The sequence below is a fragment of the Anser brachyrhynchus genome (genome assembly GCF_964034855.1).
Source record: "Anser brachyrhynchus genome assembly, chromosome: 5".
In the NCBI taxonomy this organism is placed as follows: domain Eukaryota; kingdom Metazoa; phylum Chordata; class Aves; order Anseriformes; family Anatidae; genus Anser; species Anser brachyrhynchus.
Window position 1 is genome coordinate 63,138,863 of NC_137699.1, and position 23,038 is coordinate 63,161,900.

The following is a 23,038-nucleotide window of genomic DNA, read 5'->3' on the forward strand; positions in this document are numbered from 1 at the left end:
GGCGGTTTTACCCTGTCTCTGGGACCCTCGGGGTCTTTGAAGGTGTTGAGGAAAAGATCAGAGAACGGGCTCAGGTTGGAAGGGACCTTAAAGACCACCCAGTTCCAACCCCCTGCCACAGGCAGGGATGCCACCCACTAGACCAGGTTGCCCAGGGCCCCATCCAACTTGGTCTTGAACACCTCCAGGGATGGGGCATCCACAGCTTCTCTGGGCAGCCTGTGCCAGTGCTTCACCACCCTCTGAGTGAAGAACTTCCTCCTAACCTCTAATCTAAATCTCCCCTCTTTTAGTATAAAACCATTCCCCTTTGTCCTGTCATTATCTGATTGAGCAAAAAGCCCCTCTCCATCTTTTTTTATAAGCCCCCTTTAAGTATTGAAAAGCTAAAATGAGGTCACCCCGGAGCCTTCTCTTCTCCAGGCTGAACATCCCGAGCTCTCTCAACCTTTCTTCGTAGGAGAAGGGCTTCAGCCCCTTGATCATTTTCATGGCCTCCTCTGGACCCTCTCCAACAGCCCCACATCCTTCTTGTGCTGGGGGCCCCAGACCTGGACGCGGTACTCCAGGTGGGGCCTCGCAAGGTGCAAGATTATTTCATCAAGATACTAGATTATTCACAGTTTAATTGTAAATCCAGTTAATGAGCGTGGACGTAATGCTGACTGGCGTAAGTTTATAGATTAAGGAGCAGCCAAGGCCTGTGGAAACAGGAGAACCCGGATGTGTTTTTTTCCGCAGCTGAAACTGGGACAAGAACTTCTGTGAGGAAACCAGGCAAGAAAGGAAGCTGCTGTAGCTGTCCCTTGGCCTCTGCCTTGCACGCCCTCACTTCCCCATGAAGGTGGAGAGGGCTGGGAAAAGGAGTCACCATTACGGGCACCTGGGGCACGGCCCTGCTCCGTGCCCCACAGAGAGCCCCGGGGCAGGACATCGAGGCCCTGGAGCATGTCCAGAGAAGGGCTATGGAGCTGCTGAAGGGCCTGCAGCACAAGTCCTGTGAGGAGCAGCTGAGGGAGCTGGGGGGGTTTGGTCTGGGGAAGAGGAGGCTCAGGGGAAACCTTACTGCTCTCTGCAGCTGCCTGAAAGGAAGCTGTGGGGAGCTGGGGGTCAGCCTCTTCTCACAGGTAACTAGTGATAGGACTAGAGGGAATGGCCTCAAGCTGTGCCGGGAGAGGTTCAGGTTGGAAATGAGGAGACATTTCTGCTCAGCAAGAGCAGTCAGGCGTTGGGACGGGTTGCCCAGGGAGGTGGTGGAGTCACCGTCCCTGGGGGTGTTCAAGGAGAGGTTGGACGTGGTGCTTTAGTGGGTGACATTGGTGGTAGGGGGGTGGTTGGACCAGATGATCTTGGAGGGCTTTTCCAACCTTAGTGATTCTGTGACTCTGGCTGGGGACATGGGCACAACCCCAGCCCCATCCAGCCTGGCCTCGGGCACTGCCAGGGACGGGGCACCCCCAGCTCCCCCGATCAATCTGCAAGAACGCCTCAGCGTGAAGAATTTCCTCCTTCTCATCAAACCCGGACATCTGATCTAAAAAAAAAAGGCGGCACCCGGCGGCGGGCACGTCCCCCGGGGCGGAGCGGGGCAGGGCCGCGGCTTCTTCAGCCCCCGCCGGCCGCGGCGTCGCCGTGAGATGGCGGCGGGCGCCGGGCTGCTGAGGGCGCTGGGCCTCGCTGCCCTGCTGCTGCCCGCCGTGCCCCGCGGGCCGCCCGGCGCTGCGGAGCGCCGCTGCTTCTGCCAGGTGGGCCGGGACCCTCGCTTTGGGGGTGTCCGGAGTGAAGGGGGGGGGGGGGGGGGCCGCTCCGTGTGCCTGCTGCCTTGCGGGGTCCCCTCCTCGGCACCGCCGGGGGGGTGGTGCTGCAGCACAGGGGTCGCGTCTTTCTTGGCGACCCGGGTGCCCCCCGGGGGGTGTTTGGGGGTTTCGTGGTGCTGAGGTGGCTGGGAGCTGCCTCATCCTTTCTCCTGTGGGTCTGTGTTACCGTCCCTTTGCTATCCGGGCTGTGGCAGGTGTGCCAGCATCTGCCCAGGGTTCAGCATCTGCCCAGGGTTCAGCATCTGCCCAGGGTTCAGCATCTGCCCAGGGTTCAGCATCTGCCCAGGGTGAATTCTCCTCGCTGATGCGCCGCTGCGTGGCCCGGTGTGTCTTCTGTGCCTTCTGCTGCTGTGTGGTAACGGGAGGGTTGGGTGTTCCTCACCGTGAGACCACACCAGGCAGCTGGACTTGCGGGTGCGGGTGTTGTGCAGGCGCCTCTCGGCTTAATTTTGCGTGAGGACGTTTGCGTGATCGAGGAGCAAAAGCGGTGCGGCGTGCTTAGTGCTTTATTGTTGTTCTCCTTTAAAAACTGGAGCTGTAAAGTCTACTATTGTAAAGTCTGCTCTTACTGTATTCAAGTTCCAGGGCTTAAACGTGAGTCAGAAGTGGAGGGTGGCAAAAGACAACGTGCAGTTGTGCGCTTGGCTTTGGCTGCTGGGTGGTTCTTGACACTTCAATTTCACGTGTAAATGGCAGGTTAAAATCTGCTGATAGAGCACTGAAATGTGTGCTTTTCAGTCCTTTATCTCTGTAGGGCTTTTGCTCGTTGTGTTTCCTGTTTAACAGAGAGGCTTGTCTCGTAAGGATCGAAGTCTGAGTCAGACTGCGGTGTGGCAGGAGAAGCCCAAGCCACTGAAGGAGCTGGCACTGGCGTGTTAAAGGCTCACAGGCTTTTTTCCTTGGGTAGGAAGCACTGGCAGTGTTTGTTGTACTCCACCGGTTTGTTGCAGCACCCTTCTCGTTTACGGAGTAGCACACGCTTTGGTTTAAGTTCTCAATACAAGTGTTGGCAACTTTTCCTGTCGCCTTTGGGAAGCGTGTCACATAGGGCAGAATGTTTCAGCCTTACTAGCCGCTTAACCTGTTGAAAACACCCCCGAGGGCTGTCTTGTTTTTGGTTTTTTAAATAACTTGCTGATCATGTACAGCACAGGGCTGGTGGTTTTTATCCACCACCAAATAAAATACAGGGTAAACCTTAAATGGTTCTACCTTTCTTTGTTTGTATGCTTGAAGGCAAGGGTAGAGCATCTGGTTTCCTCCTGCGGACCATCTCTTGCCTCCTCCTGGGCTGTCAGATTAAGAAACCTTGATGAGGGGTACGTAGAAGAGCTTTGACTTGTCTTTCAGCCCTTGTTGGGCACTTGGCAAGGGCTGCTTTTGAGTGTTCCTGCTCTAGTAGTATTTCGGGTGCTGGCAGAAGTGGGTCGTAATTCTGGAACAAGCGTTGCACTCCTCCATCGTGGAGTTCGGTGATATTAAGAGCAACGCTAACGTGCTTTTTTTTTAAGAAGAACTTTAGTTCTTCATTTACTCGTGTTGCTAACCAGTCCTGAAACTTTCATTACAAACACCCAGCTGCTGTTAAAAACACCGAGGTTTCACACACTGTTCCTGCTTTCTGATCTCATTAGCACCGATTAACTCTTGGTGGGAATTCCCTCAATCTTCAGCCAGCTTATCCCCCACCCGGCTCGACGTGTTCCCTGCTGCATCGATGCTTTAGTCAGCCGTGAATCAATTCTCCGTATTCCCAGTAATTATTGCTCATTCGCTGTTTACAGACTGACGTAGCCGTGCTCAGGCTGTGCTGCAGGTGCTTAGCAGACCGGGTTTTTGATCGTGATCTGTCAGTTTGTGGTCTGGCAGAGGACAGGCTTCCTTCGGGGGTGTTTCTGTGGTCAGCGGGCTGTCATTAGGGGTGCGTGTGGGCACCGAGAGCTGCCTCCTCGTTACCTGAACGGATTTTTCAAGCCACTTCTGCGTTCTTGTTAAATTGATGCTCACCCACGAGCCTTTGGGGCAGGAGTTTGTACCTGGCACCCTTCTGATCCCTGTGGGGCGGCTGGGAGGCAGCTGCCCAGAGTGCAGGACCTGCAGGTCCTTCTTTGCCAACAGGGACTTGCAGATGTCACTTGGTGGCTTCTGTGGTTTAACATCCCTCTGAGGCTCCCGTGTGAGATTTGCTCCCTTCTTTTTTGGGTGAAAGATGGGGAGACAGCGAGGAAGCTCCTGCGGAGGCAGCAGTGTTGGCTTGCTGTCAATGCTGGGGCTGGTTTGGCTTGGAAAAGGCAGCTGCCAGTGGAGCTGGTATGGGTTAAAAGCAGCTCCTCTTCTCACCCGCAGCAGCTTTCCCTTCCCTGTGCTCTGTTCTAGCCACAAGTAGGAGATGCGAAAAAGATTTTGCCCGCTTCCCTGCCCAGCTGCGCAATAGATGGTGGCGTACGGGTCGGGGAGAGAGCTTACAGCAAGTGAAGTAAGCCCTGAATCCGCAGCTCAGCTGCGTTTCTGTGGCACTGAGGGAACCAGAAAGAAGTGAGGAGACAAGAACCAGAGGCGCAGAGGGAGCGGACTGGCAGGATCCCAGGACGGAGGCGAAGGAAGACGAAGCCAAGGCCAAGCCCGAGGATTAAGCAGAGTCCACGTGCGGCGCTTTCCGTGCTGTGTTGCACACCCGAGGCGGGCACAGCAGCGGTGAGGGATCGCGGAGGGCCAGCTGAACGCCTTCCTCGCTGCTTACTCAGCAGCCGGAGCCCTTGGTGTGCGCGTCTGTCCCGGCGGCTCCGTCACATCTCCTCCCGGGGACAAACCCAGCCCTGCCCCTCGTCTCCTGCCAGGCTCCGCCACCCCGTCCGGGTGGAGCGAAACCCGTGGCTGAGCTCAGGGCTTCACGGGTGCCAGCCAGCGCGTGGCACGTGTTTGCTGCTCGATCGATTTCTGCCTGTCCCTTTCACCCGGCGTGCAAGAGGGGAGGTCTGGGGCGAAGAACGTGCCCTGCCACGCAGGCTGGTGCTGCCCCCGAGGTGGCTTGGTGCGCTCACAGCACCAGTGGGGCTCTGGTCCTGGCCTCGGGGCAGACCGGGCTCTCGGTGGTCCCTCTGTCCTCCTGCGCGTGAGGTTTGGTAGGTTGGGCATGTACAGGCCGTGCTGCCAGGCCCTGCTGAGCTTTCCTTTAGGCTCTCGGGGGCAGAGCAGGAAGGTAAGGAAAGGTACGTGGAGGCTAAAGGAATCACCCGCTTCCACGCGGGCTGACTGTGAGCATGGGAGGAGGGAGCTTTCCCTCTGACTCGGGCAGAGCTTGGGTTTTCCCCAGTGCTTCCCCCTTGCCTGTGCTACCCGTGCAGGCAGGGGTTTGGTGGTGGCGTCTGATCATCCCGCTACGCCGAGCAGCAGATAGCTGGAGATCTCCAAAGGTGCCCCCGATCCGCTCCTGAGAGCATTCGCAGGGCTTCACCCTCAGTGATGATGGGTTGGTTCTGGTCGCTAGACCTTAGCCAAGTCAGCCCTGGTGCAACCAGCACGTGCCGCCCCTTTCAGCGAGGGCGTGCTGGGTGCTCGAATGTCGCCTCTTCGAGGGAGGCGATCCCCTCGCAGTGACGGATGTCTGACGTGGCCGCGGGGAGCAGCTGGAGACCCTGCAGAGGTCTCTTAGGAGGCCACTTTTAGGCCGGCTGAAGCGTGACCCAAGCTGCCTTCCTCAAAGGCTGTCAGGCTTCCAGGAAACACAGAGACGTGTGGCTTTTTTTTGTTTTGGTTGCTTGCTCGTCTTCGTTTTGAAACGGCTTTGAGTTGGGTAACCGGGTTAGCAAATGGGTGCCGTTTTTTTTACGGGAGCGATTTGGGCTACTGGAAAGTTTAATTGCTGTGCTGTTCATCTTCAGCCTCACTGCCTTGCAAAACACCCGGCAGAATACAGCACCTGCGTGGGGCTGAGGCGCTGGGCAGCGCGAACACGAGAAGCAGAGGCGAGCCTCCAAATCGCGGTGCCTCGGCACAAACCTTCTGCTCAGGTGGAGAAGGGCACGGCGGCACACGCATGGATTTCCCTTCGCTCCCCCTCCAAGCAGGGTGGCTTAATCTGAAATAACAGTGAGTTTTTTTGGGAGGAAAATAAAAGTTCAGCTTCCCAAACACCGAGTCCCGCTAAGGAGCAGGAAGAAACCTACAGGCACCTTTAAGGTGCTGTGTGTTTAACCCAGGCTGTTGTTTTTTTCCCCCCCTCCCTTTTTTGTGTGCTCTGAAGGGCGAGTGCTCGACTTCTGCCTTCCTTCCTGGAAGGAGGGCCGGGAGCTTCATTGCTGCGGCACTAATCATCGTCGGGGCTTTGCCGAAGTCGGTGTGCACCTCGTACGGGGTTATCTGGGCTCTCCGGGCGTGCCTCAGGCCCTGTGCTTCACGTTTCTCACGTCGCTCTCTTTCCTCTGCACATGATCGTTTATTTCGCCCTTATTCCTTGGAGGCTCTCTTGAGGCTTGTATTTCCTTTCCTGGCTCTGGCTGCCGAGATGCCTGGGACTTTGTCGGTGTCTTTCCTGCGAGAGGAGCGCTGCCTGCTTCTGTTCGCTGCCCCTCGGCTGGTTGAGCGCTTAGTAAGGAACGGGGGAACCCCTTATAAACACCTTGGGTCTTGTGCATCCCCCAGTCCGCGTTTTTGGCCTCCCCTGGGGAGTTTTTATGCTGCAGCTCGACGCTGCGCTCTCTGACGCTTCACAGGAGCTGCATCCAGGCTTATTCTGCTCGTCCCTGCTTCCAGCTCGCTTTCGAGCGAGCAGGGAGATGGCAGAGATCAGGCAAACCCCCCTGGAACAGCGTAGTGTGGGGTACTTTGTTTTCGTGCCGGCTGCTACCAGGGTTTTTTGTAAGCTGCTGGGACAGAAGCAGCGAGAGGATCTCTCATCGCGAACATCACGTACTTCACAAATCAACGATACCCATTTAAAACAACCGCCGTGGTCTTAAAACCCCCAGTTTATCTGATACGGGCGGACGGCAGCCTGCCCCGCGGTGTATCGCGGCGTCGGCATCCAGGAAAAATCCCCGGCGTGCCGCTGAGAGGCAACGAGCTGGGCGCTCGCTTCTTGGCCGCGGTGATTTCCCCCGAGTACGTGCCAGAGGGTGGCAGGGGAAGCAAAGCTCCTCCTGCCTTGTGCAACGTTCTCATCCAGACGATAATCTACGTGTCAGAAAGCCATAGCTGAATTTGTTGGGTGTTTTTTTTTTTCTCTCCGGGGCTTACACGCTGCTTGTTGAGCTGTTCGGGGTGATGCAAGAAGTATTGGCTTCCTGCGTCAGATTTATGGCAGGTGTTTTCCTGCCAAGTAGCTTTCAGGGGCAAGGGGGGAGCCTGGTTCTGATTAAATCCAGCAGGGACTTTGTGTTGAGTGCCTTAATCTTTGGCGATGTTGTTGATAAATCCAGCAAGCCGGTGTCTTGCTGGATTTGGTCATGATTAAAAAAGAAAAACACCTCTGATCTGTGTGACTATCTGGTGTGTGGTCAAGGGCAGTGGGGGTTTTCCTGCATGTGACACAGCCTGGTTGAATGTCTGCCATCTCTGCTCTCTAACAAGAGTGTCTGATGCCAATTAATCTGTCATCAGTAAATGTTAACGTACCTACGTGTGTTAGGGGAAAAATATTTCTAAATAAGCTGCTTGTCCCCAGGTGCCGATCCTAAAGGATGCATCAGAAGGAATCCTCTGCCAATTCAGCGCAGTCAGGGTTTAATGTCGTTTAATTCCGGTTGGACTTAACTGGATGGCTCACTGATAAAAGGGAAGAAAACTCTGGATTGTTTTATTGTCTGCAGCCTTAAACAGTACTGACTGACTTGTTCCTCCTCCTCCGTGTCCAACAGGTTACTGGTCACATAGATGACTGCACCTGTGACGTAGAAACCATCGATGCCTTCAACAACTACAAGCTTTTTCCTAGACTGAACGAACTTCTGGAGAGTGACTATTTTAGATACTATAAAGTAAGTTTCTCACGCAAGAAACGCATCAATATTTCTCATTCGTTTGTGTGCTTTTTTTTTTTAAACTTAAATTCTGTGAAAGTTACTGCTGATGTTAAATCAGATACCCCGTTTCAATCTTGATCTTCACGAATGCAGTCAGCAAGTCTGACTCTCCTGTTATCAGGAGAATCTTAATGTGATACAACTTTCATATCCAGTAAGTTGCATGACTTTAAAGATATTTTCGTATGCATTTTGCCCTCTAAAGGCCTTTAGTAGACCAATGAAATGCATTATTTTGTTGGATTAAGGCTCAAACATGTTAATGACTGGGGATCTAAATTGCAAAATGAGGATATTCTTCATGTCTTCCTATCAACATGGAAAGCCTGGTTTAGTTGCCAAACAGATTAATTGACTGCTGTTACTGCAGGACCATTGTTATTAGATAGGTTCTACTCACATTCAGTGAGACTGCATTTATACGACCAAACGTGGTTTTTTTGGGTGTGGCTGGGTTATGGGGAAGAATTTTACCTGCTGAATATAGATATTAAACAACTGTTTCCATTTGAAAAAAAAAAATATTCACTCTACTGTGCAAACAGTTTAAGAAGTTCCCAACTTCACTGCCCCGCAGATTAGAACAGGTCTGTATAAAATCACCAGCACAGAGCTGCCTCTCCCTGCTTCCCCCCATCTCCCTCCCTTCTCCAAGCTTCCTGGTGGAAGCACCAGAAATAATACAGTAAGGGTGAAAAGCACAGCCTGTGCTGGTAACAAGGACATGAGCGATGGCAAACAATCCAGTAAACACCACGGAATTATTTGCCCAGAAGTCTTGCACACCGACAGGCCCCGAGCACAGGTGACTTGCCAGCAGAAGACCTGCACGCTGGCCACAGGAGGATGACAGCAAGGCTCCAGCACATCCTCGTCCTACTCCTCTAACAGGGAGGCACGCTATAGTCATAAGATGCCCGAAACAAGGAGACAAAATCAATGGGTAGCAAACTTCCCTAAGGTTCACCAAGGATGAAGTGAGCAACGTTCAGAGGCCAAAGATTCCTCCCAGAAAATAGCTTGCCACTGCTCAACAAGAGCATCAGGGTGTGGTTAGGAATCGGTGGCCCGTGTTTCTTGTCTTTGTTGCTACGAACAGCCTTGGCCAGACTGCGTGGGCTCACGCATCTTGTATGAGAGACAAGTGAGTGTGCGTGATAAACCGAAATCAAGTCCTTGTTTAAAACAAGTGACACCTTCTGTTGCCACTCGTGCTGTAGCACTTGGCCTTGCACTAGGTTTTGTTGTCAGAAGCCTTGCAGTGAGACACCAAAGATACGAGTTGGTAAGCCGCGGTGTGGAGGGGATGTGTAACAGGTTATGTTGTTTGTAGGTAAACCTAAAGAAACCTTGTCCTTTTTGGAATGACAACAGCCACTGTGGAATAAGAGACTGTGCTGTAAAACCCTGCCCAACCGTAAGTAAAGAATCCATCCACTTCACTCTTTTTCCTGTATTTTGTGGGCCAAGAGGAAAAAGCAGGTGGATGCCTTCCTCTACTGGTTATTGCAGCTAGAGCAAAACTGTGGCTCTGGTGGAGCTTTCTTAGGTGCCCTACTACTGGGATCTGTGAAGAAAGGCTGAAATGCTAACTTTGGAAAGCTTAAATAAAAGCTAGACTTCTTACACCTGACCTTCCATGAACAGAAAAACTTGTCCTAGCCTCTTATTTTGGGTATTAACAAAATGATCTGGGGACAAATCCTCTGTTACACTGTGAAGTGCCAGGATATTCACCCTGTTAGCCTATGAGCTATGCTGTGACTTGCTGTTTTGCCTGACAAATTCAGCTGGGACCTTTCCAGCAGTCTCTATACGTGAAATGGCTCTTCCAGAGTCCTCTCTTCCCAGTAGAAAAGCAGACCTCCTTACCGCTGCATCCTGGATGGGAGAGTTCTGTTCACTGAGCTAGAAGAAAGCCTCTTGACTGCAGGTGTCTGCCTGAAAAGAAGGGGAAGAGAAAGCGAGTGAATCACAGCGTGGTTGCCGGGTTGATAGACGTGGTGGAAATGCCGCCCAGCCTGGCTTTGTGGGTTGGCACCCAGCAGCAGGCTCTCGCAATCTCATTCCGGGATCTCCAGAGCAGTTTGTGTGCTCGTGGTGCGCAGGGGTGTGCCGTGCTGGTGGGACGGCGGAAGACCAGCAGTGCTCTCGGTGGAGGAGGCCCCCTGATCCTGTTTGCATGCACTTACCCAGTCATTGTAGCTTATTTTTGTGTACAATTTAAAGTATAACGTGGTGAAGCAGATATCTGTCCCACTTACCCGATAACTCTGTGAAACCTGACGTAGTGTAGCTGTTGGCTTGGCTGAAAAAAATACCTGAGGTGATATGACACCTTGAAATCTGGTGTAGGTATGTGTGTGAACATAATTTGTTGTATAAATTCTGATATGGATATTAAATTCATTCATCTTATTCTCCTCTCCCATGGACTACCCCTCAAATAAGTCTCCTTTGCTTCCCTTTTCTTGAAAAAGCACCTACCGTGGAACAAAATGGGATGATTTTTTTTCTTTTCCTTATTAAAGTAACCCTAAATTTTGCTGAAATTCTTTTTAAGTAAAAAAAAAAAAAAATTAGTAATGATGATGACCAATGTGAAAGATCATTACAATTACATTAATATTACCTAGAAGTTCTTATTCTAACACTTCACTGTGGTTTTGATTGTTTTGACCTGGGTCCATTTCATTCTGAAAGCAACAATGAAAAAAGCTCTTACGCATTGCTTAATTTTTCTTTGCCTGTGCTACTTGCCATCGTAGTATTTTCAAACTGTACCCTCACGGAGAAACTTTGCCCTGCAATGCTCGTGGTGGTTTTATTGCCTTCCTACTGGTGGAGGAAACAGAAGTCGAGAAGAACTTGGGGGGCCGCTTGTCTTGTGCGTGCTGCTCGGGTTGTGTGGGGCTGGGAATAAAGCGCTTACCTGGTAGCGGGTCGAAGGGAGGTGTTTGCAACTCCCAGCCCCAACGTGGGTCAATATCTGAAGAGAAGCATCTGGGTGTCACCCAAAAACGGGATGCCAGACAGCAGCTCCTCTGAAGGTTATGTTGGATTCCTCAGCCTTGTGCTTGGGTGAGCAAAACGTAACCTGATGTAGCGCCCATGAAAGGCTGCTGACCTTCTGAGAAGAGGAGCGTTGTGAAAAATCAGAATAAAACCCCAAGAATATTGCTTAATTTTAGTCTGTGGAGGAGCCAGAAGCTGTCTACGTTGTAAGCTAATCTGGATGCATTGAATACCTGTCAAGTTCTAGCCACCTTCCTCAGCTTTTTTGAACAGACTGAAAGGCTACATCAGCCTCACATGCAGCACATGCTCAACTTTGTCTTTCAGGATGAAGTTCCTGATGGGATCAGATCTGCAAGTTACAAGGTAGGCTGCTCTGTATGCACACAACGATACTGCTTATGGTGCTTCCAGGGGCAGTTTAGGAGGGCAGTTTAGGAGACTTCTGCAAGACCCCAGGTACAGTTAAGCACAAAATGTTCCTATGGCAGTGTCAGAATCTGCGATGAGTCCCTGCAACAATCATCACAATTGCATCAGCCTCTGAATACTTGCAGACATCCTGTGGAAATAGAGGGTGGAATGAATCATGAAGACGTTTCTGATGCTTAAACTATTAGTGCGTTAAAGGCAAGATTGTAACATCAGGAAAACTGTGTTTTAATCATTCCTACTCCTTTCCTCTTCAACCCAGTACTCAGAAGAAGCCCATAACCGTGCTGAAGAATGTGAAGAGGCCAACAGACTTGGAGCTGTTGATGAATCTTTGAGGTTTGATGACTTTTTGATCATAGAATGGTTTGGGTTGGAAGGGACCTTAAAGATCATCTAATTCCACCCCCTGCAGGGGCAGGAACACCTCCCCCTAAATCAGGCTGCCCCCAGCCCCATCCAGCCTGGTCTTGGGCACTGCCAGGGATGGGGCAGCCACAGCTCCTCTGGACAACCTGTTCCAGTGCCTGTCCACCTTCTGAATAAAGAATTTCTTCCAAATATCTAATCTTAACCTACCCTCTTTCAGTTAAAAGCCATCACCCCTTGTCCTATCGCCACACCCCCTGACACAGAGTCCCTCCCCAGCTGTCCTGCAGCCCCTTCAGGCCCTGGCAGGCCGCTGTGAGGTCTCCCCGGAGCCTTCCCTTCTCCAGGCCAAACACCCCCAGCTCCCTCAGCCTGTCCCCACAGCAGAGGGGCTCCAGCCCCTTGATCATCACTGTGGCTTCCTCTTGACTTGTTCTAATACTTCCATGTCCTTGTGCTGGGGGCCCAGAGCTGAACACAGGGCTCAGTGTGGGGTCTCACGAGAGCCCCCACCTGGATTTTCCCCAGTCCTTATTTGTCTTGAAGGAACCCTTGTACTGATGCTCTTTCTGATGGTCTTTCTCCTTTCTTTGCAGCAAGGAAACCCAGCGGGCGATGCTCCAATGGACACGGCACGATGACTCTTCAGACAGCTTCTGCGAAGCTGATGGTATGTGGACCTGTTTGGTCTGACAAGTCTTGTAACGAGATTTAAGCAGTTCAAGTTCTCTGCAGAACTGTCAGGCCAACGTGTAGTGTTTCAGCAAGCCTGTATGCTATTTCTTCTCTCTTCTTCTCCTTCCCTCTCTCCTGCCCTCAGTGTCTTGAAAACATGAGGCAAATATTTCTGAAAAGCTTCATTGTTGGTCAGGGTCTCACAGGGTTTGGCAAGTTGGCAGCTTGGGTGGAGCACGCTCAGAGTTTGCTTTGCCATCTGTGGTCTTGCACGCTGGTAGTTCTGAAGGCCGGAGCGCTGCACCCTGCTGTGATGGGTTGACGCACGGCAAATGCTGTGCACCTGCCTGTTTGGAGAGGGATGAGCTGGTCTGTGTGCTGGCAAGACCATTCGGTGTGCGAAGGGGTGGCTGGTTTAGCCTTGGAAGATGTAATTTTCCTTCAGGAGCTTTTGTCACTGACCCAGCACTCTGCTTCACAGACATCCACTCTCCTGACGCAGAGTACGTGGATTTACTCCTGAATCCTGAGCGCTACACTGGCTACAAAGGACCAGATGCCTGGAAGATCTGGAACAGCATTTATGAAGAAAACTGCTTCAAGTAGGTGCTTTGGGACACAGGTGCCCCAGGTCATCAGGCACTGGGTGCTGACTTGTGTGGAGGGGCTGCATGTGCTACAACTGCTCCGTTAATCCCTGTCTTCCTGTCTTTGCTGCACTGCTTGTGCACTGTGGGCTTCGGAGCAGGGGACAAGCCATGTGGCTGCCCCATGAACCCCTGTTGGTTCTTTTGTTCTGAAGAAAAGCCAGAGAAAGACATGTTTCCCTCTACCCCTTTCCTGTTGGAGCAAAACTAAAGCACAGGAAGATTTGGGATCTCCTTAGGCTATCTGACTGCAGAGAAGTAGTTTCTTCTGTGTTTCTGCACAGCAAGCAGACAGCCACAAATTTACTTTCTAATTTCTTTTCTCTTAGGCCTCAGAATGTAAAAAGACCTTTGGCACCTGGTAGAGGTGAGTCGTGTATTCATCTTGCTAGGTGGCCTGGTAGTGTGCTGATCTGAGCTACAGAAGCAGCAAATGCTATGTGAGCCACTTCTCCTGAATGATAAATACGTTACAGCTCTTGATCAAGTCTAGAATTCCTTGGCTAATTCAAGGGCACCTGGAAGGATGGCTGTCTAGCATCCATCACGGAGAAAAAGCCTGATTCTGCATTCCTGGAAGAAATGTGGGTTTTGGAGAGGCTGGGAACAGGACTGAACCCTGGGTGGTTCTTTGGTCCCTGGTTTCTGTACTCAGCAATGCAGCATCCTTTCATCCATCAGGGACTGAAAAAAGACCCTGGCAGGGTTCCTCTGTGGAATCCATTTAGTAAGAGAAGCTCTGCCTTAGAAACTAAGACTAAAATATGTAAATTAAAGTAGGGAAGGGTTTCAGGAGCATACCAAGGGCTTCTTGCCCAAGGTTGCTAAGGCTCCATGTCTCCTGATGCCCCATTTTGCCCAGACATCTAGAACATCATCAGCCTCTCCCCTCCTTTTTTTGACCTGAACACCACTCCTGCAGTATCCTCTGGGGTGATTCCTGGATTTTTTCCTCACCTGTGTAGGTGCTTTGTCCAATCCTTGACCCTTGTGCAAAGGAGTGATGTTTTAAGCACAGCACTGGTGAAGGAATGTGCAGTGCCCTTTAAAATGTTAGTTAAAATGTTAGTGCTTCCCTTGATGACTTCTGTTGTGTGGGGCACGATATAAATGAAAGTAACACGGGTACCTTGAGCACAGAGGGAAGGATTGCTGTCCTGCAGGTGAGGAAGCAAGGCAACATGAAAACAGGACCTGGCCTGATACCTGTCAGAGCTGATGCAAGTGACTAGTGGACTGAAGGAAGCAGGGATGGGGTCTTTGAGTAGCCTGCCAGAGGTCGTACAGGAGACCGTTTTGCAGTCTGTGCCTCAATTGTGTACTTCCTCTGCAAATGCTGATCTGTCCTGCGTTGGTTGGGTTATTCAGGAGCATTGCTCATCTGGTGCCTTCACTGCTACAGTTTGAGAGGATGTTCTGCGTGTTTGGAGCATTTATAAACCTCCCTGGGAAGGCACATTCTCTTGTCAGAGCAGATTAAGAGTCTTAATGATTGTGCTTTGGGGTTTAGCTTTGCTCGTGTGTAACTTATCTCCTCTCTTCTCTCCCCACACCACTCACGCTTTTCTCATCAGGAGATGATGGAGGTGAGTGGCACTCTGTTTGTTTTTTGCTAATAACAGAAGTAAATGTGGAGTCGTTATCATGCTGTCATGAGCTGTACCATTAGGTAACGCACCTGGTTAGCAGAACCATTATTCAGGTAAAATCAGGAGCTGTCCAAAATCCCATGTTCAGGACTGGGCCCTGGAGCTATTTGCTCCCTGCAGCATGGGGCCTGTGTATGTGACATCTTTCCTGTCTCCAAACTATTTCCAAATTGTTTTTGTTCTCCAGATTATTCTCAAGCAAGTGGCAGGGATTAACGTGAAGCACTGGTTTATGTGATTGTACACACTTAGTTGCACTCTTTCTAATAAAAACAACCCTCTCCTTACCCTCACCAGAAAAGAATAGCAACCTGTGGCCCTTGCTTCCCACTAGGTCATGGTGTTCTGCATTGCTTTTGCCTCCCACCAGCTGAGATAGGTGGGAAAGACCATGTGTTTTGTTCATCTGGTGCCACCACACTGTGTTAGAGGCATCACTCAGAGGGGTGGGGAGGAAAGTTTTTGTGTTCTTCTAACACCCCTCTTCCTGCTTCTGCGCACTGGAATGAGCAGAGTTCCTCTGGGGTCTGGCCCAGAGGTGGTTTTAGGGCAGCAGGTTTGGCCAGGGGGACAGCCCTCCCTGGCTGCAGAGGGGAGGGTACAGCCCTGTCCTGTTAATCTTGCTGTCATATCATCCTGCTGTCCTCTGAAAGCTGTGTCCAGAGGAGTAGTGTAAAACACGACATTTGTTAAAGCCCTCCTGCTGCTGCAAGGTGCCTCAAACTGATGTGCTCATTTTCCTTTTGTTTCCAGGGCATATGTTTTACAAGTGGCTGAAAGGTAATCCTTTTTCTGATAATCCTTCTTCCTAATTTTCCTAAGCTTGGTTGCTTTTCTTGGGATGAATGCGAAATGGCCGGGGAGGGGGGTGGGAACTGCTTGCCAGTCTCAGGTTGGGTTAGATTTCTGTCTGGCAGCCAGGAGAGAAAAATTCAATGTACGGTATGCTTTCAGTATCTTAAAATGTCTATTTCTTTTCAGGCGTCTGCATAGAGAAACGTGCTTTCTACAAACTCATTTCTGGTCTCCACGCAAGCATCAACATTCATTTGAGCGCCAGGTACCTCTTACAAGGTAACTGCCACTTTCTGCCTTAGCTCTTCTGTGTCAGCTCTAAATTGACACTGGCGTACGCTTCTGTGGCTCAGCTAAACACTACTTGCAGCCCATTCCAGCAGGGTTCAGGCCTACTTCTGTGCTCTCCTTTTCTCTCCCTCGGCACACGGCTTGTGTAACAAAATCAGGAATGCAGTTACCGCATGCCTTCAGGTCTGAAAATGGCCGGACTGTGTGTTCTGTGCCGAGACTTCCAGCACGTATGCCTTTTATTCTTCCTCCAAGGTTATTTTGGAGTGGGTTTCTAATTGCATATCAAGGCTGTCTCTTGCTAGCCTGTTTTTATGGCAGTCAGTTTAGCAACAGTCTCACCTAGACTGTGAAATGCTTGGCTGTGCTTTTCCAAGACTCTCGAGCCATTTCCATTTTTTTTGCATGCCTTTGTCCACGAGTAAGTATCTGAAGGATCTAAATTTCAGTGCTGAGGCTGGAAATCTAGGGTGATGTGAAAACATGATTTACGTGTCTCACATGGCCAAGGAATGTGGCATGTTGTTCATGCAGTGTGGGATGCAGGCTCTGACTGAATTCCCGAAGGATTTAATCACAGTTTACCATAGCATCTGTAGACCAAGTCTACCAGCTTTATTCTACTAAAGCTTACAAAAACCAAGACTGTGATAGCTGTTAGAATTTGGATAACTAATTTCATTTTAAGTGAGTAATCATATTTAAATGTCTACAGCCTACGAACACCTCACCTTGTTGTATGCTAGACAGTGTTAGAGCTGAGAGGGTAATGAGAAACATCAAAGGCAAGAGACGAGTTGGAACTCTGCAGGGAAGATTAGGAAAACAAGGTGGCTACAGAGAGCAAAGTAAGTGTCTTTGGCTTGTGTAGAAAGGGCTAGTTGCTGTTGGTGAAAGGCTACAGAAGATCTCTGCTCTGAGGAGGTGGTCCTTGGCTCGGCTTGAATCTTTGCAGAGATTCCCATCTGCAGGCGCCGTGATCTTGCAGAGAGCCTGCCTCAGCTCAGAGTTAGGAAAGTCCTTTCCTGCTACCCTGGTTATCAGTGATTTAGGAGATCCTCTGAAGTTTCTCTCCCCTTTTATTTCTCTTCTCATTTTTACACATCAGCAACTGTACTTTATCTTACTTCCACTACATACTCTATATAATCTTACGCACACCACAGGACAGGCAAACAGAAACATTCTTTGTGTGAGCTCGACAATAGGAAATAGAGATCAATCTCCTCTGATCCTTGGTTACTTTTTTCCTTTCACGTTTCCACAGCAGAAGGAATGTTCTTAAGGTTTCTGGGCTCATTAGGGAGCCTTTCAGCCTCCGACTCCCCTGCTGTTTCCCAGCGCAACATGATCAGGAGGCCTCCGCTGTCTGCCTCTGCAGATGCTTGGAGCAAAGCAGGGAGACTGCTTCTGAGTTCTGCAGCAAGTTGGTGGCTCTTGAGGGCAGGAATGAAGGAAAGAAGGGACCTTCACAGATTGTCCTGTACAGCCGTCCTGTCCTCTCCACATGCAGACAAATGCGGAACTAACTCCAGCTTACGCAGAACTGCTTTCAGAAACAGTCAACTTAAATGTCAAGAAGCTCTTCAACTGACTTGATTCTGCTTAAGATGAACAGCCTCTGTTTTTAGCTTTTGCTTGTAAGCCTGGAACCTGCTTTAAACCAATTGGCTAAAATCTGCAGGAGTTCTGCATTTGTTAGGGTTTGCTTAAAAGCATGTCTCTTCAGTCTTGAGCAGTTGGGGCTAGTGGAAGGGCTGTGACTGTTACACAGCTTGGATCTCCTTGGTTAGAGATGTATTTCACCATGTTCTCGGGACAGTGGGAAGCAGTGTACTAGAACCATACCCATCCACCTCATCTCTTTTGTTTTTTTGCTCTCAGATACATGGTCAGAGAAGAAATGGGGCCCCAATGTTACAGAGTTCCAGCAGAGATTTGATGAAGTCCTCACCAGAGGGGAAGGCCCCAGAAGACTCAAGAACCTGTATTTTCTCTACCTGATAGAGCTACGGGCTCTGTCCAAAGTGTTGCCATTCTTTGAGCGCCCGGGTTTCCAGCTGTACACAGGGAACAAAAGTCGTGACGCAGAAATCAAAAACCTGTTGCTGGAAATTCTCCATCTGGCCAAGTAATTACACTCGGTACCTGGGGAGAATGGCTCTTTCAACCCTGGCATCTCTTAGCCTTTCACTTAAAGCGCCTAGAAAGGCAGGTTCTGGGTTCTTTCTTGTAGTGGGATAGCATGATTTGGGTAGTATTGTTGGGATTGCATTGGTATCTGCATTCAAATAGCAAAACAGGCCAATGAAGCCCACAGTTTAATAGCCCAGGCAGCCTTTTTGGTTTAGCAGAATGGAATTTAATAACCACCTACGTGTCAGCCCTGAAATTGGCTACCTGTTTGAGTCATCTGTGGAATACCAGTCCTGGCTTCATGTTTTTGTCTAGAAAAAAATCCTAAGCATGTTGGTAATAGAGGTTTGGACAGAGGTCTGAGTACAAGGTATGGAAGATACCAGAACCAGATGGAATGGGTGTCTCCTAACATGATTGATGTCTGAATTTCTCTCTTCACACTCCCGTGCCTTCAGTGCTTACGTCTGTTAGAAAACAGACTACAATTGCTTAGAAACCACAGAGCAATCGCTGAAAATGTCTCCAAGGTGAGATGCAAGTTAAAAATTGAAAGCCTCCAGGAGATCTAAGAAACAAACAGCTTGCACTTAAAATACATCTAGAGACGTTCAGCGTCTTAACACCTATCGGTTTCACTCTCATACCTAACCAGATACTTCTGTGAACCTGGATTTAAGTCATACAAACAAGCTATAGGGAGATAAAAACTCTTTTTTCATTCTATTTCAGGTCTTTTCCACTGCATTTTGATGAAAACTCATTCTTTGCAGGGAATAAAAAGGAAGCTGCTAAGCTAAAGGTAAACTAAAGGTCGTCCAGCCCTTCCCTTTGGGGCAATTTCTCCCTAAACAGCATTTCATATGTGTGTATCTGGAATAATGCTAGATCTGAACGGGACTCTGCTATGCTTAAGGTGTTGGATCAGGTATTTCCAGTTCATTTTGGTTTTCTGGGTGGTTTGGTACTCGTTGGAAGCTACGGGTTGTAGGGTGTACCTTAAGGAGAGCGGTCTGAGGATTCCACTTCAGGAAGCATTTTAAGCTAAGTTTGGTGAGACGTAGTTGGTAGAGTCCAGAATTAATACATTGTTGGATTTGAATTAATGAACTAATACATGGAAGAAGCCCTAACTCACATGTAAATGGGATCAACTTAAATGTCTTTTCCCCTAGGAGGAATTCAGGCTACACTTCAAGAACATTACCAGGATAATGGACTGTGTTGGCTGCTTCAAATGTCGCCTCTGGGGGAAGTTGCAGGTAAGCTTTGTCAGCAGTCTGGGGCATGTCTGGAAGCACCTCGCTTGGTGGGACTCCGGTGCTCAAATGCAGCTCCTAGATACCCATCAGCTCCCAGATACAGATCGGGGCTGCTTTTTTTTACCAGGGTCCAGCCAGCAGGAAGCAGTGTGCTGCTGATTCCAGCTCGCTGGGCCTGACAGGAGCTGTGTGTTGCCTTTGCAGCTGAAAACCAGGTTAACCACAGCTGAAAACCAGGTTAACCTGCTGCAGCTGAGAGTCTGGGAGAGTGGAGGGGGTGCGTAGAGCCTCTGGCAAACAAGGAGGGGTTCAGCAAGATCCGCGCTGAACTTTGTGTGGTCAAACCTAGACAGGAAGCCTCTGTTGGGCAGCTCTGCTATCAAAATAATTCTGAATAAACAAAGCGTCCTGGCTCTGTTCTGCTTCCTTCTCTTAACCGTGTTAAGTGTAATCTAAGTCTTGCCCTGTGAAGTTGATGTCAACAGGAACCTTTGCAAACATGAAGGGAAGTAGAGCTGAACTCGTGAGTCGGGCTCTGGATATCTCCCCTGTATTAAATGATCTTGTTTGTCGTGCACAGACGCAAGGCTTGGGCACAGTGCTGAAGATCCTGTTTTCTGAAAACCTGATAGGAAAGATACCTGAAAGCGGTCCCTCCTATGGATTCCGGCTGACAAGACAAGAAATTGTTGCACTATTTAATGCTTTTGGAAGGTTAGCGTGAGAATTTTTCTCCAGTCTTACACGTGCTGCTGTGTTACATCCCATTTAAGCTTAACAGTTGATTTTCATCACTAATATTGGTGTTAATTCCTGTTCTGATCATACTTTCTCATCAAGAAGCTCTCAAAGGTCAGAGGATGCTCATGTGGAAGTGCAACAGGTAGAACGATTTAAAACAATTTAGTTATATTTCTGTAAGGAATTCAAGGAAGTGTTTAAGATACAAAGAACGTGGTATTTTTTAAGAAACTGTGTGACTCTGTCCTCTGAGCACACTGTCCCAAACAAAGGTTGCTGCTCTTACCTGTTCTTTGTCTGCTTCAGACTCTCCTTCAAGCACCGAACTCCCACCAGTTTGTTCCCAGGTCTGTTCGCAATTGTTGCGTTTGTCAGGAAGCCATCAGTGCAGCCCTTGTGGAGAGCTGGGGTCGGTTTTTGGCAGAAGAGGGTAACAAGGCCTCGAGGAGAGAGGGGAGGTTGCAAGACGCTTTGGTCATACATTACTGCTTAGTGGTGTTGACAGACCTGGAGTTTCTGGCAAACAGGTTTTTAAAGGATTCCTCAGTTAATGTGGCTGCCAATACTAAAGCTCAGTGGTCCTGATCATGTCTCATTTCAAGCCCACTGAATTGTGTCTTCTGCAGCGTGAATCAGCAGCAACGGGGAGCCCCTAATGTGTATCAGTCAAATCTGGAAAACCCCCAAATACCCTTATCCAGGGATATTATGGTCCCCCCCTCCCTGCCCAAGTTCCCTCCTGAGCACAGCTGCTGTGCTCTCCTTAGATGAGAGGAGCCGGGATTCGTTCTGCCTTTGTATTGCCACGTTGGCACAGCCTCTGGAAAAGTCTGCATGCAGGAGACCTCCAGACCCTCTGAAAGTCTGTTTTCGGAGGAAGCTGAGGGCTGGCAGGCAGAGAGCCTTTTTCTTTCTTCCCCTTCCCCCTCTGCTGCCCCGCTAAAACTCTTCTCTGTAAGCTCTCTGCTGTGTGAAAAGCCTGAAGCCAGGCAGTTTTTCTCTCAGCTCTGACTCCGACCTCACATCCTACCTATGTGGATTAGAAGAGCCTTTTAAAGCAGACCTGCATCTTTTTGTTTAGAAGTGATTTGGATTATTCAAAACCTTCTTAAAAGAGGGGGCAGTGTTGGCTGGGGAAGGCAGACCTTCTCTTTAAGGAAGAGAAGGTCGTGGGCCTTATCCTCTGCGTCCAATCCAGCATTTACTGATGCTGATGCTCCAGGGGGAAAATGCATTCAGCAAGAAAATGAGGTAGGTGATTGGAAAAAAAAAAAAAGCTTTCAGAAGAAACAAGCTTATACCACAAGGAGACTCAGCAACCTGCCTGCACTGCTGGTAATATTATGGTCTGTTTCTTGACCTCTAGTTAATGGGTTTGTCTGATCACTGCTAAGCTCTCTGTAACATCCTGTTCCACTGCGTCTCTCAGTAACAGAACCGTAGCAGTAACAGCACGTCTGTTTGCTTTAAAAAGAGCCTGCAAAATTAGTTAAGAGCCTGGCTCACCCAGAACCTAATTTAGCTGAATTTCTGAATTCTCTCTTCCCAAGAGCTGCTTGAAGGTTTTCTTGACGGCGGTCCCTTTTTTTGATTTATTATTTTTTTAATTATGATGCATATGTTGCTCTCATGTTTTTCCTCTTGCTTTCCTTGCACACAGGGTTTCAACGAGCGTTAGAGAATTGGAAAACTTCAGGAACATCTTAAGGAATATGCAATGAATTCACTAGAGAAAGAGACTGAAATTTTATTGTTCATGTTCTGGGTTCTTCAAAAACAGACAAATGCCATAATTCCATTACACCCCTGACCACTGCCAGGTGAAGACCGCTTGCTGGGCCTCCTGTTCCAAAACTGATTGTCTGTAAGCTGCTGATGCCAAATCTTTTGTACAGAAAAAAAAAAAAGATACTGTTTTGTATAAAAGTGGGGACTACATGTAAAGTTTATTTTATATATTGGGAGATCGTTCTGAATAATTCCTTTAAATATTGCTGAATAAATTTGGGGAAAATTCCTTGTCTGTTCCATGGTTCTTCAGCCACCGTGTTGGAAGAAGGGTGTCCACCCTACAGTGTTGTTCGTGGCCCCAGCATTTGTTACCGATGTGCCTTGACCCACACCTAAATTCCCTGCAGGTTACTGCCAGCCCGATAGTGGCGTCCTTGTGTTCCCCACAACGAATGACTGGGTTTGGACAGAGCGAGGTGAGTCCCTGCAGCAGGCCTGACCTGCTGCTTGGTGTCCCGTGGGGTTCTGCATCCTCCCAGGCTGAGCAGATGGTATTTCGGGGTAGTGCTGCAGGGGGAGCAGTGCTCCTTGCGCTGTGCTAAGGGTGCTGGGAGCTGAAGCCACAGCAGCCTTACACCGAGGGAAGCCTGCAGCTCGCCATTTGGCCAGCCTGGGCCCTCCATCTTGGGGTAAAACTGGGGGAGAAACAGCCCAGGCCCCTCTCCTGCCACGTGAGAAGTACAAAGTGCAACTTCAAAAAGGTGGCTGAGGGTTTTGCTCTCTTACAGAAAAGGAGAGGGTGGGCATGCAGTGAGGCAAATGCAGGGCAAGCACAGCCCCCCCTCCCCAGCTCTGCTGCCAGCAACCAGAGCTGTGACAGCAACCGGGGCTTCGTTAGAGGAGCCCTGCAGTGCTGCACTGCTTCCAGCCAGGGCCTGAGGGCGCCCGCTGCTCTCTTAGTTAGGACAAGGGCCTCCAAAAGTCAGCCCACCCCTGCAACCCCCTAAGCCAGGTGCTGCCAGAAGCCGAATTACGGCCTCTCTCCTGCAGCAAGCGCTGGCACCCTTTGGCTTTCCTCTCTTCCCCCCCCCAGCCCGGTTTGCCCTGATTCAGCTCACGTTGGGAGCTGGGCAGGGCCAAAAAGGGAAAGGATGCACCCGCTGTACAGCTGCTGCTCCTCAGAGGCTGGGGCGAAACTGAATTTTGCCGCTCCAAGGACAAGAAGCTGGGGACGTAGGGCAGAGCTGCTGCCACAGAGCAGAGAGCGGATCCTCCCTCCCTGGCCAGGCACAGCCCCAGCTCCCTGCACCCAGTAAGGGCCCTATTGCCAGCCTGGTCCCACAGCCCTGTGCTTCACGGCAGGGCCAAGGAGAGGCTGGGGGTTGGTGCTACCCAAGAACAAAACACACGTGCAAGGGGGCGAGGTGGCCCCAGCCATGATTTTTGCCCCCCAAAACG

General features: G+C 50.0%; 1 protein-coding gene across 5 annotated transcripts; it reads left to right on the forward strand.

Moving 5' to 3' along the window:
• The first annotated feature begins 1,587 nt into the window (after positions 1–1,587).
• Positions 1,588–21,866, forward strand: ERO1A (endoplasmic reticulum oxidoreductase 1 alpha). Of its 5 annotated transcripts, XM_080594114.1 has the most exons (16): positions 1,589–1,745; positions 7,673–7,792; positions 9,171–9,254; positions 11,180–11,218; positions 11,547–11,623; positions 12,250–12,323; positions 12,810–12,930; positions 13,305–13,342; positions 14,550–14,561; positions 15,378–15,404; positions 15,606–15,698; positions 17,595–17,841; positions 18,579–18,648; positions 19,022–19,108; positions 19,689–19,822; positions 21,510–21,866. In XM_080594114.1, the coding sequence occupies exons 1-16, from the start codon at positions 1,638–1,640 to the stop codon at positions 21,568–21,570; spliced, it is 1,392 nt and encodes a 463-aa protein (XP_080450240.1). In that variant the 5' UTR covers positions 1,589–1,637; the 3' UTR covers positions 21,571–21,866. The 5 variants fall into 5 exon arrangements, with proteins under 5 accessions (XP_080450243.1, XP_080450244.1, XP_080450240.1 ...); XM_080594117.1 differs by lacking the exon at positions 11,180–11,218 and having other exon boundaries at positions 1,588–1,745; XM_080594115.1 differs by lacking the exon at positions 14,550–14,561 and having other exon boundaries at positions 13,305–13,351.
• Positions 21,867–23,038: the final 1,172 nt, after the last annotated feature.

Coding starts and splice junctions, on each gene's coding strand:
- ERO1A (XM_080594114.1), top strand. CDS start 1,638: ATGGCGGCGGGCGCCGGGCTGCTGAGGGCGCTGGGCCTCGCTGCCCTG. Junction 9,255..11,179: donor CTGTAAAACCCTGCCCAACC/GTAAGTAAAGAA, acceptor TTTGTCTTTCAG/GATGAAGTTCCTGATGGGAT. Junction 15,699..17,594: donor CGCCAGGTACCTCTTACAAG/GTAACTGCCACT, acceptor TTTTGCTCTCAG/ATACATGGTCAGAGAAGAAA.